This window comes from Cydia strobilella, chromosome 24 (assembly GCF_947568885.1).
Source record: "Cydia strobilella chromosome 24, ilCydStro3.1, whole genome shotgun sequence".
Taxonomy (NCBI): domain Eukaryota; kingdom Metazoa; phylum Arthropoda; class Insecta; order Lepidoptera; family Tortricidae; genus Cydia; species Cydia strobilella.
In genome coordinates, this window is record NC_086064.1 from 7283747 (window position 1) to 7299824 (window position 16078).

The window sequence follows — 16078 nt, forward strand, 5'->3', positions numbered from 1 at the left end:
ACCAAAACGACTATTATTTTCGTAGTCGACATCTAGCGTCAAGTAGAGGAACTATCAGTACTGCTATTTTTAAAGCATTTCATAGTAGGCCTTGATTTAGTTTGCGATTGTATTCAAAATACACACTGTAGATATTTTATTATTTATAATCTTGTTTATAAACTATTAGAGAGTAAAAACCCTCAAAGTTTATCACATTAACGGACTCGGGTACACAATAACATCTTTGCTACTTACTACAGAACGACAGCCCCATGTGCAGAGCGTGCATGGAAGAGGAGGAAACAACAAAACACATTCTTCTAGACTGCAAACAGGTAGTACTTCACAAAAAACTTTAAGAAGAGAAGTTTGGTAGTACAGGAAGAAGGTAGAGGTATTTCGTCGCACTTTTTCTTTTTTATGTTTCTCTGTTTCGTATAATTTTCTATTTGTGTGTGCTAACGAATAAATTATTTCTATTCTATTCTAAGTATACAGGAGCAAATACCTAGGGACTCCGTGCACACTAAAAGAGACAGTTAGCAACCTAAAAACATTGCTACTATTGCTAGGCTTCATGGAGGAGCTGGGGTGGTTAGAGTAGCGCCAGGCCTACGGAATTCTCCGCGCGAGCACGGATTTATACCTACGAATCGCCTCCCGTTCACGGTAGAAAAGCAAGCCAGTTGGTTGCCACACGCGCTCACGCACGCACGTCACCGCGCGCCGCACTTGCAATTTTTACGATAGTTACAAGCTACGTAGGTACTTACTATTGAATTTCTTTCATTAAACATGTAGTGTTTATTACGACAAATTTATAGTTACAAAGTAAAACAGTTGTAAATGAATGAATAAATGACTAAAATACATAATTTAAGATTTAGATTTCATTTAATTTCACTACGCTGTTAGAAATGATAAATACCTGTTGGTATTTATCATTTCTAATGATTCTCATGATAAATACCTATTGGTGTTTATCATTTCTAAGCGTCGGCAACCCTAGCGTTGTGCCGGTGCGCGCGGTGCGGGGAGCGGACCGCCGAAGGTCACTCCATTATATTTTTGTGTAGGTATCAAAACGGTAGGTATTTGCGTTTTCTTTGAGAGATAAGTATCTGTTCGTAAGAACTATTTATATAATCTGTGGTAGCGCTACCACGTTTCACGCAAAATAGGCACAATAGTTGTCGAGTTGCGGAAAATACCCAGAAGCACTTACTAACTAAATACAGAACGAATATATATCTTACTTGAAGGCAATAAGGTCGATTTGAAATTCGGACGTGAAATCCACTCGGCCACCACCGTTTCCTCTATGATACTAGTTAAAAAAAACATTAATTGAGTCTTAAAACAACATGTAATTCTTAATCACATACAAGAGTCACTTATAGCTAAAGACACATATTATATATTGGAATCATTTCATTAAACTTTTTTAGTAAGTTAAATGTGGCTTTCCAACACAGAAGGATCCTTATGCTTTAAGTGCAATAAGCCAATAAGGTCCTTTTTATCAGAAATTTCAATGGAAAGCCACAAATATCTATATTATTATACCCTTTCGAGTTAGAATAATTGGAACAATTTTCTTAATAGAATCATAACAATAGTTATATTCGACTTTATCATGATCACCCGCACACGTGTCCCCAGTTGTAACAATTGAGAAAAATAATTCCCAGTAGTTACCACCAACTCACTTTAGTGGTAAGTAAGTAAGTACTAAAAAAAATTACTGGTGATAACTAGTGGGTGTAAGTGTAACCATTGTAAATGTGTCTCGCCTGAGGTAAACACTCAAGTGGTTACACTGTTTTAGGTTACCATTGTACTTACAGATACATATTGTTTATCTCCTTACACACTAATAGAGTTATTGATAAACATCTTACAAATCTAAGCCATCCCAGATTTACAATATAAAAAATTACCTGCCAAGTATCAAATGTGGGTCCAAATCGGAATGATGTCAAGTGCCATAAAGGAGTTGCCGAAATATTATGGAATTACGTGATATATTTGCTTATTAACAGTACTACCCCGTTTGGTTACCCGCACCACCCCTGCTGACACCTATTGAATAAAGTACAAAACTATTTTTGTTGGCAGTACTATTAATAGACCATAGAGTAACTTATACTAGAGCGGTACTGTCATAGTAAATTTTGTAACCCCAGTAAATTCACTGCCATCTGTCGACACACTTTAAAACTAAAAATGAAGATTTATAAAAATACCATAAAATGTATTTAAATATAGATAAATGATTTTTTTATTTGCATTAATTATTTTTATGATTTTGACCCATGTTCTGTCACTGATATGCGTTAAAATTGTTAAATAACAAACGAAACCGTCAACGCCATCTATACGACAGTTGGCCAAAACTAGTAGCGCCCTCTGAACGAGAATCAAATTTTCTTGATTTTCGAGGCACGTTTTTTCCTTAGACTGTATCCATCTATAACGGAGTTATATCTATCTTTGTAATAGACTAAAGAGAGCACGTACATTAGGGCCTCAATAATCCATACTTCAAAAAAGCAACCCCTGTTCGGACTCACGGAGCGTTCGGATTATAGTATGTTAGATATAAATCATAAGCATATTCTGAAAAAAATATATTAAATGAGTCTGCCAGGTTCTATTTATTGACCAAGCAAAGGCTTTGTCGCTCAAAGAAAAAGGATCACTCGGCAGTCGGTTCACAGTTCAGATTAGCGGGTGTAGGATTATCGAGGCCCTACTGTAGTATGATCCAAGAATAGAGATTTATGTTCATATGTTATGTGATGGCTTCCCTTTTGCTCACTTCAATGATCTTTAAGCAAAATCGTCATTCTAGATCTGAGCAAGCCATTGATAATTGTGTCCCTTTCTGTCATGTTGGTATTTGTTTGTTAAAAAGAGAAAAAATTAAACAGTGGCCATTTCATGAATAAAGGGGTAAAATTGCATTACTATATATTTACATGGGATAATGCAGTTTTTAGTAAGAAGGTTAATACCATACAATAAACATAGGATAAAATGGCATCTTAGTTGTCCCAAACCTCATGATTAGGGTCAGTCTCCGGTAAATACTCCCTTTGCAGTATCGGCTTAGGCTTCGTCAGGGTTCCAGCGACCTTCGGAGGCACTTCCTCAGGAAACATAGCCAGCCTAGTGGGACAGTTGAGTACATGAGGTTTTAGTTGATTTGCTGGATATCGGTGTGTAGCATTGAACGGGCAGATCCCGAGCTCCGGGTAGTTTTTTTGGCATTTTACGATGTGGGCTTGGATGCGGGAGCGAGGGACCCGGTGGTTCGGCTCGTAAGGGCAGGAAACGAAGGGGTCATTCATTTCTGAAAACAAAAGTTACTGCTTTATTCACGGTTAATTGGCCACATAATAAGCAGGCATCCGAGATGAAAAATTATAAATAACTCACACTCAATGTAATTACTACTGACAATGAAACTACAATTTAACCGATTGAAATATGAAGGCGTAGTAGGTATAAGTATCTATGAGTTTAAAGACTTAAAATAATAATTAAAGTGTGTTAAAGATATATTTACCTTATAAATTATATTTGTGCGTATATTTAGATAAATAAATGTAACTAGTTTGTAGTTTTATTCGAGTAAATAATAGATATACATTTTGTTTTGCAACTTTTGCAAATCAAATCAAAATGCCACAGGTGGTATTAGCACCTACAGAATGCAAAAATCCCTCCATAAATCTTTTATTTGATAATTTTTATTCTAGTGCTGAGTAATTAGAAAAAAATGTTAAACATTACAAACATGCATTATTTATTTATTAATGTATGTGATATTAGATTCAATCAAATCGTAGGAAATGAAATAATATTTAATATAAATAATGCAAGTAAATCCACTGATTAGGGGTGAATTATGTAGACTAGCAACACTCTATGAAAGCATAGACAAGATAGACGTTTTTAGAGATGCGACAGATCCATAAATATTCTGTACCGGTTTTTAAAAACGATAGTGAATGTCGTTTTTGTTCTCAATTTTAATCAATCACAATCGAGAAAACATCATCCCAGTTATAATTATTCTGAGATCATCCCTAGCAAAGTACAAATACAAATAACTTTATTTATAGTTAGTAAACTCAGTAAATGTCAATGTCTCTTTCTCGCTCTCACTTATGGGGTGCGGCGCACCAAGGTCGCGGTGTGGTGCGGTAGTCTGTTACGGGTTGAAGATGAGTAGAAGAAATTAATTCAATCGATCAAACAAATGCCCCAATATATTATGGCTCTTGTACACCATGGCCCAGCGTAGGCCAGTCTAAGCGACGCAGCTATGCGGTGGAATGAGCAATATCACTTGGTCCCTCTAACGCATAAATGTGTCCCTTGGACTGGCCTACACTGGGCCATGGCGTACAAGAGCCATTACAAATCGCAAGTAAATATCGTTATCGAGGCCATCAGGTTCGTTCGGAGTCGTAGCACGGTACGCTTATCACCATGCCTGTCACGTTCTAACAAGTATGTGAGTGCGAAAGTGACGGACTTAGTGATAGGGGAAACCATGCTGCGCGGGCAGATTATTGAATGACAATATAATATCGAAAAAGACGAAATGGTTACTGTCCAGCGTTAAAATGCCGTGCTAGTTCATTTTATTTTCGTTTGATTGTTATAATTAATGATTAAACGAACTTACCTGTAAGTCAAGTTCGATCATAATTATACGAAGGGTTTCGTCCGAAGATATTAGTAATTTAGAATTATAGAACACATTTTAGTTACGCGAAAGTGTAACCACTCATCACTTGTTTAATTAAACTCGAGTTTCGTCCTCGATATTAGTAATTTAGAATTATAGAACACATTGTAGATGTTGAGAGCATGGAAGGAAATATCAGAATTAATAAACCTTAGATTATTCATACTCATTTACTTATTACATTACGATTACTAAATAAATCCTTCGATTACTAACTATTAAATTAGGGCTATAATTAATTGCTGTTGATAAACGTTTTCGTTTTCTATATCGTCGAAATGTTCTTATATTCCGAACGTCGTCGTGAGCTTCAACATGTTGTCAAATACTCAGAATAATGACTAAAGCAAAGAAGCCGGGCAAAAATAAAAGCTTGGTAAAAGATATCGTATTCACAACACGTTATTACTTTTTGTCTATGAGTGAGTGAGACAACAATCCGCAAGTTCTTTCTTTTTTTTCAGTATTGTCATAAGATGAACTGAGGGAAATGTCAAATGGTCCTATGTGGTTCTATAATATAATCCAGCCAAATAAAATATAAGTTCGTTATTTCACAGGTAGGTGTCAACTGTAACAACTTGACATAGTCGTATTATTTTAGTTGAAATATTTCGGGATGTTTCAGCGGTCATCTTGGTTTATTTTAATTATATTCTTGCTATTCCTGAAAGATTGTTGGAAAACGTGTTGAGTTTTTATTTGTAATGGTTTGAAGTTCCCTTTGTGATAATGTCTTGTGTGATCGAGGGCTGTAAATCGCATACAGGAAGAAAATAAAATACGCACGAACCGATAACCTTTAATCGGTGAGTTTTGTTCAATTTTGAAGAAATTAATTTATAGGACCTGACCCTAAACATAGAAATCTATATATTGTTTATGTAATTATTACTTGCATTCAAGTCTATATAGATTTTTGCATACATTTTCGAACTTTTCTGCTAAGTATGAAAGGTTATATTTTTGGCATAGTGATGTATCGACCTCAGATCAATAACCTATCGACATTTACAGCTTTCTTATAGTTTGGCCCAGGACTGTCTCATTTTAATTGTTGAGTACAGTCAAGGGCATAAATATATATACATTCCCAGTCTCAAAAATATGTGTACGCTCAGACAATAAAATCGTGTTCACATATTTTTAAGCCATTTGTCTGGATCGATATTTTTGCCTTCGACTGTACCTATAGTTTTCTTTGTTCTTACTTACTGACAGATTGTGTTTGCCAGACTATAGTTTAATACTAAAAACCGGTCAAGTGCGGGTCGGACGCGCGCACCAAGGGGACCGTACTTTTTAGTATTTGTTGTTATAGTGGCAACAGAAATACATCATCTGTGAAAATTTCAACTGTCTAGCTATCACGGTTCATGAGATACAGCCTGGTGACAGACAGACGGACAGCGAAGTATTAGTAATAGGGTCCCGTCCTTACCCTTTGGGTACGGAACCCTAATAAAAAAGACATTAATGATCATTGATGAATGTTCCTTTTATTAATATTGTTGGTCACAAAACTCAACTTTTTATTTCAGATTTCCAAAGGACGAGGAATAGGGGATATTACTGCGATGTTCTGCCACCAGAGTGCAGCACTAGCTTTTTTAGTGCACCGTATCGTAACTTATTCATACTGTACCTTTAACAGGTTTTTGACAAGTTTTCAGGGGGTTTGAAAACTCGAATCCGAAATTTCGTTATCTAGCTGCCTCTTTATCGCTCGAATACGCAAGAGTGACAGAGATGTTAGATAACGAAAGTTCGATTTTCTTGTTTCGCGATAGACCCTCAGATTGTGATAGTGGCGCCACCTACGCCGAGTTTCGCGTAATATTCCCTATTATTAAATATAAAAAAATATTACACGAACGTTTTTTTTTTTTCATTTCCTATTTGGTACAGTCAGCTGCAGAGAAAAGGTACCCCACGTCCATACTAATTTACAGAACTTTGTATGCAGGGGGGGTGCCTTTTCTCTGCAGCTGACTGTACATGACTAGAAGCATTAGAAAAAACGGTAAACCATTTCCACGTGTCTTTTTATTGACAAGTTTTTTTATAAATATAGCAATATTTTACTTATGAAAGCAAAAGTATGTAAATGATCGTATATTATATTTGTTGTGACTTATTTTCAAAGTGTTTTTCGATAAAACGACACGTTAAGATCGCTCGCCTTCTTTCTAATGATAAAAACACGAGAGGTATAGTTAGACGGTTCTGAGTGGTAGACTGCAAATGAGATAAAAGCTATATTAGGTACATGCATTAATCCTCATATCAGGCGGCTCTTTGATTCCAAGGATTGCATATTTTTTATACTTTTTAATGATTTTTAGAATATGAAAATTATAAAAAGTATAAAAGTTATGCAATCCTTGTATTCCACGCATTTCATTTCATTTCAACGAGCCGCCTGCTACAGATTTCTTGAAATTGGCGCGTTTTTTCAGGTTCAACTTTCATTAGCCAGACTATTATCAATTTGCCAATTTCGTGATTATTCTTTTACACGGCACATAAACTTATGCATAATTTATCGATATAAAAAGTCGACACAGTCACATCCCTAGCAAATTATCAAACTTATGACACCGTACGTAAATGAGAAATAACAAGCATATATGCATCTCTTTTCGGCACATTATCTAATTCGTAAGGAAGTAAAGCACGGGTATACATATTTGCGAAGCATTTTTGCCCGACTTCTATGCTTTAGTCATTATTCTGAGGTCAAATATGTCACTCTAGTGACACTGACAATTTAAACTTGAGACTTCTACGTTTATAGCGAAAGTTTGTAATGTAATGCAATTGTTTTTAAAAATACTAGTATTTTACACAATATGAACTCTGCAAATAAGCGAAAGAACAACATGGAAGGTAACATTTCTAATTAATATTTTAGCTACATTGATTTATTTGCGTTGCTACTAGTATCATATCAACATATTTCATTTCAGTAGACAAAAATGCCAAAAGAATGAAAACGGTATGCAGTTACGGTGATAAGTGTTACAGGAGGAATCCAGCACATCTGAGGGAGTTCAGTCACCCGCATTGTAAGTCTGAGAATTTATTATTAATATTAAAACTCAACAATAGTTGTAGAACATAATAACTAATTAAAGATGACTTAGAAATGTGACTAATTATTATTAGTATTAGTTTCTATGGTAGTATAGTTTAGAGTAAGGGTTATTTATTGGTGTGTTGTTTAAGAATGTACTTACTGTAATTTTAATGAATTAACTTTCCCACACTAAAGATAATTTTATATTCATGATTTTTTTAAAGTCCATATAAGAAATTTAATTAACCTGGAATTTCACTAGTGTACTACAATATAAATTTTAGTATTAATCTAGGGGGGGGGGGGGGGGGGTTTAGTATTAATTTAGGTCATCTAAATGTCTAGAATGAGGTCATCATTGTAAGTTTACATTTTACAGTGGAAGCAATCCTTGATGCAAGTGATGGAGGTGACTACACAATTCCACCGGAGTTGAGTCTGCAGCGGCAACTTATATTAGAACAGCTGGAGATCATTGTTGAGAAGAAACTTTACGAGCCACAGTCTTCTAGGTGAGTGCTATGGTACATACTATTCGACTACTTACTTTTAATTTAAAAAATATTGTATAGCGATCACAATTTCTTTGTTTTTGCATACATTGAAACGGCTTCTAAGCGAGAGCGACGTTACATGGTGACATCACAATGTGTTGCCATATTAAATTTGATCCTTACAACAAACCTGATTGACTTTTTAATGTGATTTATTCGATATGTTACATTACATTTTTATATTCTATCTTTGTCTTATGTCAATTTAGTTTTAGATTAATTAAGGTTTTTAAAAATGTTGGCACACCCTAGTAGGGTTCATGTATGTACTTTATAATAAAATAACCAACACCTTGTAATACCATGGTTGCAATAAACGATTATGATTATGATTATGGAATAAGAATCACACTAAGCTAAGTTGGCAGCGATTTTGATAGCCTAGATGGTGCAAGTTATTTTTTTTTTTTTTTTTTTTTTTTTTTTAATCTGGTTTTTATGGAGGCTTTGGACACTCTAGGTGAACATGTCAGCCTCATGGGTGCTATCATAGTTCCCTACTCAAGGGAGAGGTCAATAAAGTGGTAAACACTGATTGCTTTGTCCGATATAGGTTCTGCCAACCAACAATTGATCTGTCCATTGTGCATGGAGCCCAGACTACCAAAAATTCTTTTTCTCAAGTCCGAATTCCGGACGCATTCCAACAACACGTGAGACAAGTCATCAGTCTTCTGACAGTTTGCACACAGTGGTGACGATTTAACACCCATCATGCACAGAAATTTGTTTGTAGGGATGTGTCCGGACCGGACTCGGAAAGCTGAGACTAACACTTTTCTAGAGAGGTTAGCAGAATCAAACCAGGGTATCCACAAGGGTCTATCTTGGATTGTTCTGTACCAGATTCCAACACCCCTTGATAAAGCTTGTTCTCCAAAATGGTATTCCCATTTCTGTAAACATCTTTTTTTAATTCTGGGAATTACTTCACTTGAATATGGTATAGAATCGAGTACAGAGCCATCCATTACAGCGGTTTTAGCAAGCTTATCTACTGCCTCGTTTCCTACTAACCCTACGTGGGAAGGAATCCACTGTATTTTAACAACTCTATCTTTACAAATAAACTCATGAATCAACTGTAGAGCTTCATATGCAACAGGCATGCCTCTTTGTCCAAAAACACAACGATTAAGGTGTTGAAGTGCACTCTTTGAGTCAGATAGTATTACAACTGGAGCACTATTAGCTAGATTATTTGCATAACACAAGGCTTCTTTAATAGCTACAAGTTCAGCTCGCATAACGCACGCGTCATCATGCAGCTTCCACATGAGTGAAACATTGCACTGAGGATCAAACAGAGCTGCTCCAACACCTTGTACACACTTCGAACCATCAGTGTATATTTTATGAAATTGGACATACTGCTCAGTAAGCACTCTCAGTGTAGAATTTCTCAACGCCTCATTCTGTTGATGCCGCTTAGGGACATCAATATAATCAATGCTATCCATTATACATGACCTGGTGTCAACCGAGGACACCCACGTGTTCAAAGAGTACATATCCAATTTGTCACAGTGATGCACAGGTAAATCTTTCCATTCATCATAAATTTTTGCTAACAAAGGAAAATTTATAACAGAAAATTGGTAACGTTTAGTCAAAATGCTCTGTAACGCGGAAATAATGGGGCTGTTTGATCTTGATCTAATTCTTAGTAAAAATCTACAACCCAACCAATAACGGCGCACAACCAGAGGAGGGATGGAGAGTTCACTTTCCATAGCTATAACAGGAGTGCTGCGTATGAAGCCTCCGCACACACGCAAAGCTCTATTTTGCAAAATGTCTAATTTCTTTAAATGATAAATAGCACAGCTTCCATAAATAAACTACCATAATCCAGGCGACTTCTTAAGAGAGATATATAGAGGCGCCTGAGATGTTTAGGGTGAACTCCCCAAGACCTGCCCGCTAGAACCTTTAAAATATTAATATGTTTGTAATTTCTTTCACACAGCTCTTTTATATGGAGCCCCCATCTCAAGGGCGAATCCAGCCATAATCCTAAATACTTAACTTTACGAACAACCTCGAGAGACTTGCCATTAACAACTATGTCAACATTAACATCTTTTCGTGATCTTTTAAAAACACATACTTTCGATTTATTCTCAGACAGATACAAGCCAACTTTTTCTAGACAACCAATCAAACAGTCAATAGAGAGTTGTAGAACACTAACTGTATCTGTAGTGCGCCCTCTTTCCACTGTTTTATACAACACGAAATCATCGGCATATTGCGAGATACAAACATTATTAATACTATTACCGATTTCCATGGTTGCAATATTAAATAAAAGAGGAGAAATGGGATCTCCTTGGGCTAATCCTTGGTGTGTATGTCTAATTAAAGGGTTACCTCCACAATTCAGAATAATTCTACAGCGCCTATTAGAAAGGAAATTCCATAGATATTTACATATCTTATTACCTATGCTTATGTTTTGTAAAATGTTAATTAATGAGCGTATATCTATGTTATTATATGCATTATCGATGTCGATAAAACAAGCAACAGTAGGTTGTTTTTTACCAAATCCTTGCTGAATATCAGTTGTAAGTAAAGCCAAATTATCTAAACAAGACTGAGCCCGTCTGAAACCAGTCGAAGCGTTAGGAAGGAGACCCCGGCTCTCCACAAACCATTCAATTCTCTTCATAAGAATCAAGTGTAGAATTTTACATGGACAAGATATTAAAGAAATCGGACGTAAAGAAGATGGCAAGCCGGGGTCCCTCCCCGGCTTAAGTATAGGGACTATTTGGACATCTCTCCACTGATCCGGGACAACCCCGGTATGAATTATGAGATTAAATATTTTTATCAGCATTAATTTACCATTGTCTGAAAGATTAAAAATCATAGAATAAGATATGTTATCAACTCCTGGAGAGGTATCCTTCTTTTTTAAACAATTTTGCAATTCAGGGAGAGTAATCGGGATTTCTAACACAGAAGATTGTGCACTAGAAAAGGACGGGTCCGGTTCAGCAACACTATCTGGGGTCAATGAGTGAAGCAGATTCCTGGCGTTGTCGGGATCAACACCAGCACGGCCTCCAGAGTTTCCCTTCATCCATCTCATTTTCCTCCACATGATAGTAGCTGATGATTCATGGTCGATGCTCGTACAAAAATCTTTCCACGCTTTTGAGCTAGCCTTTTTTATCAGTTCACTGGCTTTTGACACCTTGGTTTGCCAGCAAGAAAGATTTGATGGAGTAGGATTACGTCGCACCTTTGCCAAGGCTAAACGTCTTTCTGCTACAGCTTTGGATATTTCTGAATTCCAATAATGTTTAGGTCGAAATTTTGATGAAGGGTCTTCACTCGTCTTAATCCAAGGGATATGTTTATCAGCTAATGATTGGATGTTTTTCATAAATATATCATAACTAGTTTGAACGTCATCACTCACTGAAACATCAAACACTGTTTCTGCTTCTTTATTATACTCTGCCCAGCTAGCCTCTTTATAATTCCTCTTCTTGGTAAACATTTTAGATCGGATATAACCACAGTTCATCTTTAATATCACATGATCACTACCCAAATTTTCATTACAAGTCTGCCAGCTAACATTAGTAGCAATGTCCGTTGAAGCGAATGAGATGTCAGGTGAAGATGTCTGCAGGCTGCCATTAACCCATTTAATGCGAGTGTGTGAACCATCGTTTAGACACACGAAATCATTTTCAAACATAGCTTTGTACACAGCCTCTCCTCTCCGATCGGATTTACATGACCATAGGGCGTGATGAGCATTCATATCACCAAATATTAGACACTCTGACTTAACAAAACTGAAGATTGAGTCCCAATCATGCTGATTAGTGGTTACGGAGGGTGGGCAATATATCGATATAATATGTTTAAGGCCAGGAATATTAAATATTTCAATAATCATGACTTGCATTTCAGAATTAGTTACATTATAAGGTCTATGTGAAAATTTTATTGATCTGTGTATGATGGCGCACAGGCCACCATAAGAATCGGACCTGTCTGCTCTTACTACGTTATATCCACTAAACTTAAGAGTAGTTTGAGTAGAAAGCCAAGTCTCACTCACAAATGCCATATGGATTTTATCTTGTAGTAATAAAAGTTCAAAGTTTCGAGCTTTAGGTTTTAAACTGTTAGCATTCCATTGGTATATGCTTATCAAATCCTTTTTTGTTGTGTTACTGGCCATTATTGTGATTTCCAAAAAGCTTTAACAACATCTCTATAGTGAAAAATTTCTGAACAAAATTCTTAACCTCACTCCAGATAAATTCCATAAATACCTTAATTTTATTTTCAAAATCTCCCTCGGTTGCCATTGCTTCATTTATCTTTTCCAAAAACCTATCTATTAAGGACTTTCTTTCTTTGCGAGTTCTTCGAGATTGCTGAGGGGGGACTACGTCAATTGGAGGACGGGTACTTTCAGTTTCAGATGATTCCTCGGCACTCATATTATGTTTCTCGCTTCTCTTCGATTTGCGGCGTTTTTTGTCACTTTGCTTTTTATTTTTGCTTCCAATATCCTTATTTTGAAGTACACTTTTTACTAATTCGCTTTCAGGATGCTCTTCTTCAAAGTTAAAATTACTAACTGAAGCCCCAGCACATATATCTCTACAAGAAGGCTTCGAGGATTCCCCGGTTGAAAATACTAGGGGACTCGGATTCAGTAGCAGAGTTTCTCTCGCCTGGAAGCCACTGCTTACATCAGTATTCTGCTTTTTTTCCTCGTTAATTTTCTTTAGGGCTACTTTATATGTGCAATTGTTTTGCCCCATGAATGCACGAATGGATCTTTCTTTTAGGAACGCGGGACATAAGCTTTTCATCAAGGATAAATGGTTCCCGTTGCAGTTCACGCATTGGAACTGAATCTACCGCCATACGACATCCATGCCTTAACGTAAGGGGGCAGAATTGACCCTCGAAAACAAACACGTACAGTTTCACACTTTACCCACTTACCCTGCTCATCTCTTTTGTTTAATCGTTTGACGGCTAAAATCTCTGTATCTGAATCACACACAAAAATATCTTTTAGGTCCTTTTCATCAACATCAAAATCTATATCTCTGACTACCCCGTAGCAGAATGGCAATTCGTTAGTATTTCTACAAATCCACTCAAATTTCTTAGCAACTTCACTCTCCAAGAAACTGTTTGCGTTAATCTCAGTATTAAATCTGATCAGTACTTTGAAAGGACTCTTATATTTTACTCTTAAGACGCCCTGCACATTATGACTCGACAATATCTTTGCAAATCCCAATTGTTTCGGGAGAGCGTTTTTGGAACTAACTGAAACCTCATAAATAATATCGTCAGACTTCGGTAGAGGACTACTCGAAGGGGGGGAACGACGTACATCTCTACGTTTATTCCTACATACGAGCGTAAACTCATCATCATCTCCACCGTCATCCTCTAACCGTCGCTTATCGCCTCGTTGCTCTGCAGAGTCTGCGAGTTGGTTAACGGCATTCAAATCTCCGTCATCCCATTGCAAGTCCATCTCACCATCTCCTTGAGGAGTGGAGGCCTCGGAGCCCATGATAACCTTCCTGATTGATTCTGGGGACATCTCGGCACCCGCGGCCGGCTGCGGGGCCGTATCCTCGCCCGATTCACTCATAATCATAAATTGAGGGTAGTTCGATAAAACCACTAATATTGTGTTTTCACGAAAAAATCACTAATTAACTTAGTTTTTCACGTATTATCAGTACTAAAGTCATTGTAATCAATTTGTACACACTCGGAATTATAATACTCTCAGCAAAACACAAAAAAATCGGTCTTACAAAAAGGTAAACAAAGGAACGCGTCCGAACGTAATCGTTGCTCACGCCAGACTGAAGTTATTTATTTATTACTCAAAAAAGTGATAGCATTACAGTCAAACTAAGGCACTGTGAAACTACAAAATAAGAATACAAGGAAACAAAACTACAAATAAAAACCAAAGACAGATTAAACATTGGAATAGAATAGAATAGAAAAACGTTTATTGCAAAAACCATCAGCATAGAGCACAATATAAGTTTAAAAAAAACCGGCCAAGTGCGAGTCGGACTCGCGCACGAAGGGTTCCGTACCATTACGCAAAAAACGGCAAAAAAAAAGACGTTTGTTGTATGGGAGCCCCACTTAAATATTTATTTATTCTGTTGTTAGTATTTATTCTTACAGCGGCAACAGAAATACATCATCTGTGAAAATTTCAACTGTCTATCTATCACGGTTCATGAAATACAGCCTGGTGACAGACAGACGGACAGTGGAGTAGTAATTCCCGTTTTTACCCTTTGGGTACGGAATCCTAAAAACGTCAAAGTTAAAACTGAGCCCAAACTTTCTTACAAAATATTTTAAAATTACAATATTTGTGATATTGGTTCAACACACTTCCTTTTATTACAGCACTAGTACCACAAGACCAAAGACTCAAGACCCTCCCTCCATAAAACAGCCAACCAAACCAACTACAGACGGCAAACTCCCGGAGAGTTCTGCATCGAAAGAAACTGAATCAAAAGCGTCAAAGGATGCAAAGGACCTACCAGCAGCTGATAAAGATTCCTTAGCCTCAACCTCTGATAAAAAGGATACCAGTAAAAAAGATGAAAAAGAAAATAAGACAATGGATTCTGTAAAAGTTAAAGGTATGTTGTTTTTTATAGGTGCACAAAACTAAATTAAAACTAAATAGCATTAGAAAACTGTCATAAAAATGTTTTTTTTTTTTAACATAAATTGAAGCATGATTATTAAAATGTGTAAAATGACATATCCAATATGAAATAATTTTAAAGGTATTTTTTTCAGTTTTCTAATGCTATTTAGTTTTATATTTAGTTTTTTGTACCTAATTAAATTGATTAATTTATGAGTTTCATTTCTCCACTACCTAAAGGTTGTCTGGAAGAGATCGCTCTCTAGCGATAAGGCCGCCTGTTGTTTGCCTCTGTCTTCATGTATTATTTGTCTTTCCATGTACATTTATTCTGAGGTTGTGCAATAAAGAGGATTTGTATTGTATTGTAATTTGAACAGGTTCCATAATAATGGTTACGTGTCGGTTTGCTTTAAAATAATTGTAATTTTTTGCACAGAGAACTATGTCAGCAAATATGTTATTAAAAAGCAAACCAGGTAACTAAATAACGGAAATGACACGATTTATTATAGGTATAATCTGGCTAATGTCACAGAATAAATAATAGTACTAGATACAGAAGGTTCACTCTCAAACAAAACGCGTCTATTACGACAGATATGGCCACTAGGTGGCGCAAGCGCGAGTAGGCGTCCGTTTCATAGCGGTGCGCGGCAACCACTATGGCTAGACACCAAAATTGGTGTGGGCCGCGTGTACTTGTAGCGACGCGACGAAATCGCGGAGTGAGCCACGCCTGGTATTGTTGGTATTTTTAGGGTTCTGTACCCAAAGGGTAAAAACTGGACCCTATTACTAAGACTCCACTGTCGGTCTGTCCGTCTGTCCTTCTGTCCTTCTGTCCGTCTGTCTGTCTGTCAACAGGCTAGACAGTTGAAATCACAAAATCACAGATGATGTATTTCTGTTGCCGCTATAACAACAAATACTAAAAAGTACGGAACCCTCGGTGGGCGAGTCCAACTCGCACTTGACCGGTTTTTTTAGTCTTACTTTAATAA

At 36.6% G+C, this 16078-nt stretch overlaps 2 protein-coding genes across 2 annotated transcripts in view; one reads left to right on the top strand and one right to left on the bottom strand.

Annotated features, from left to right (window-relative positions):
* Positions 1-3029: 3029 nt before the first annotated feature.
* On the bottom strand, positions 3030-3335 carry LOC134752509 (gametocyte-specific factor 1-like). Its single transcript, XM_063688203.1, has one exon. It carries the CDS (start codon positions 3333-3335, stop codon positions 3030-3032), a length of 306 nt encoding a protein of 101 aa, XP_063544273.1.
* A 4186-nt stretch (positions 3336-7521) lies between these two features.
* LOC134751990 (probable tyrosyl-DNA phosphodiesterase) overlaps positions 7522-16078 on the top strand; it is a 28479-nt gene continuing 19922 nt past the window's right edge. The window contains exons 1-4 of the mRNA XM_063687533.1: positions 7522-7633; positions 7714-7812; positions 8203-8335; positions 14822-15063. Coding sequence (XP_063543603.1) covers positions 7597-7633; positions 7714-7812; positions 8203-8335; positions 14822-15063 — 511 coding nt within the window. The 5' untranslated portion in view covers positions 7522-7596. The remainder of the gene's footprint in view (positions 7634-7713; positions 7813-8202; positions 8336-14821; positions 15064-16078) is intronic.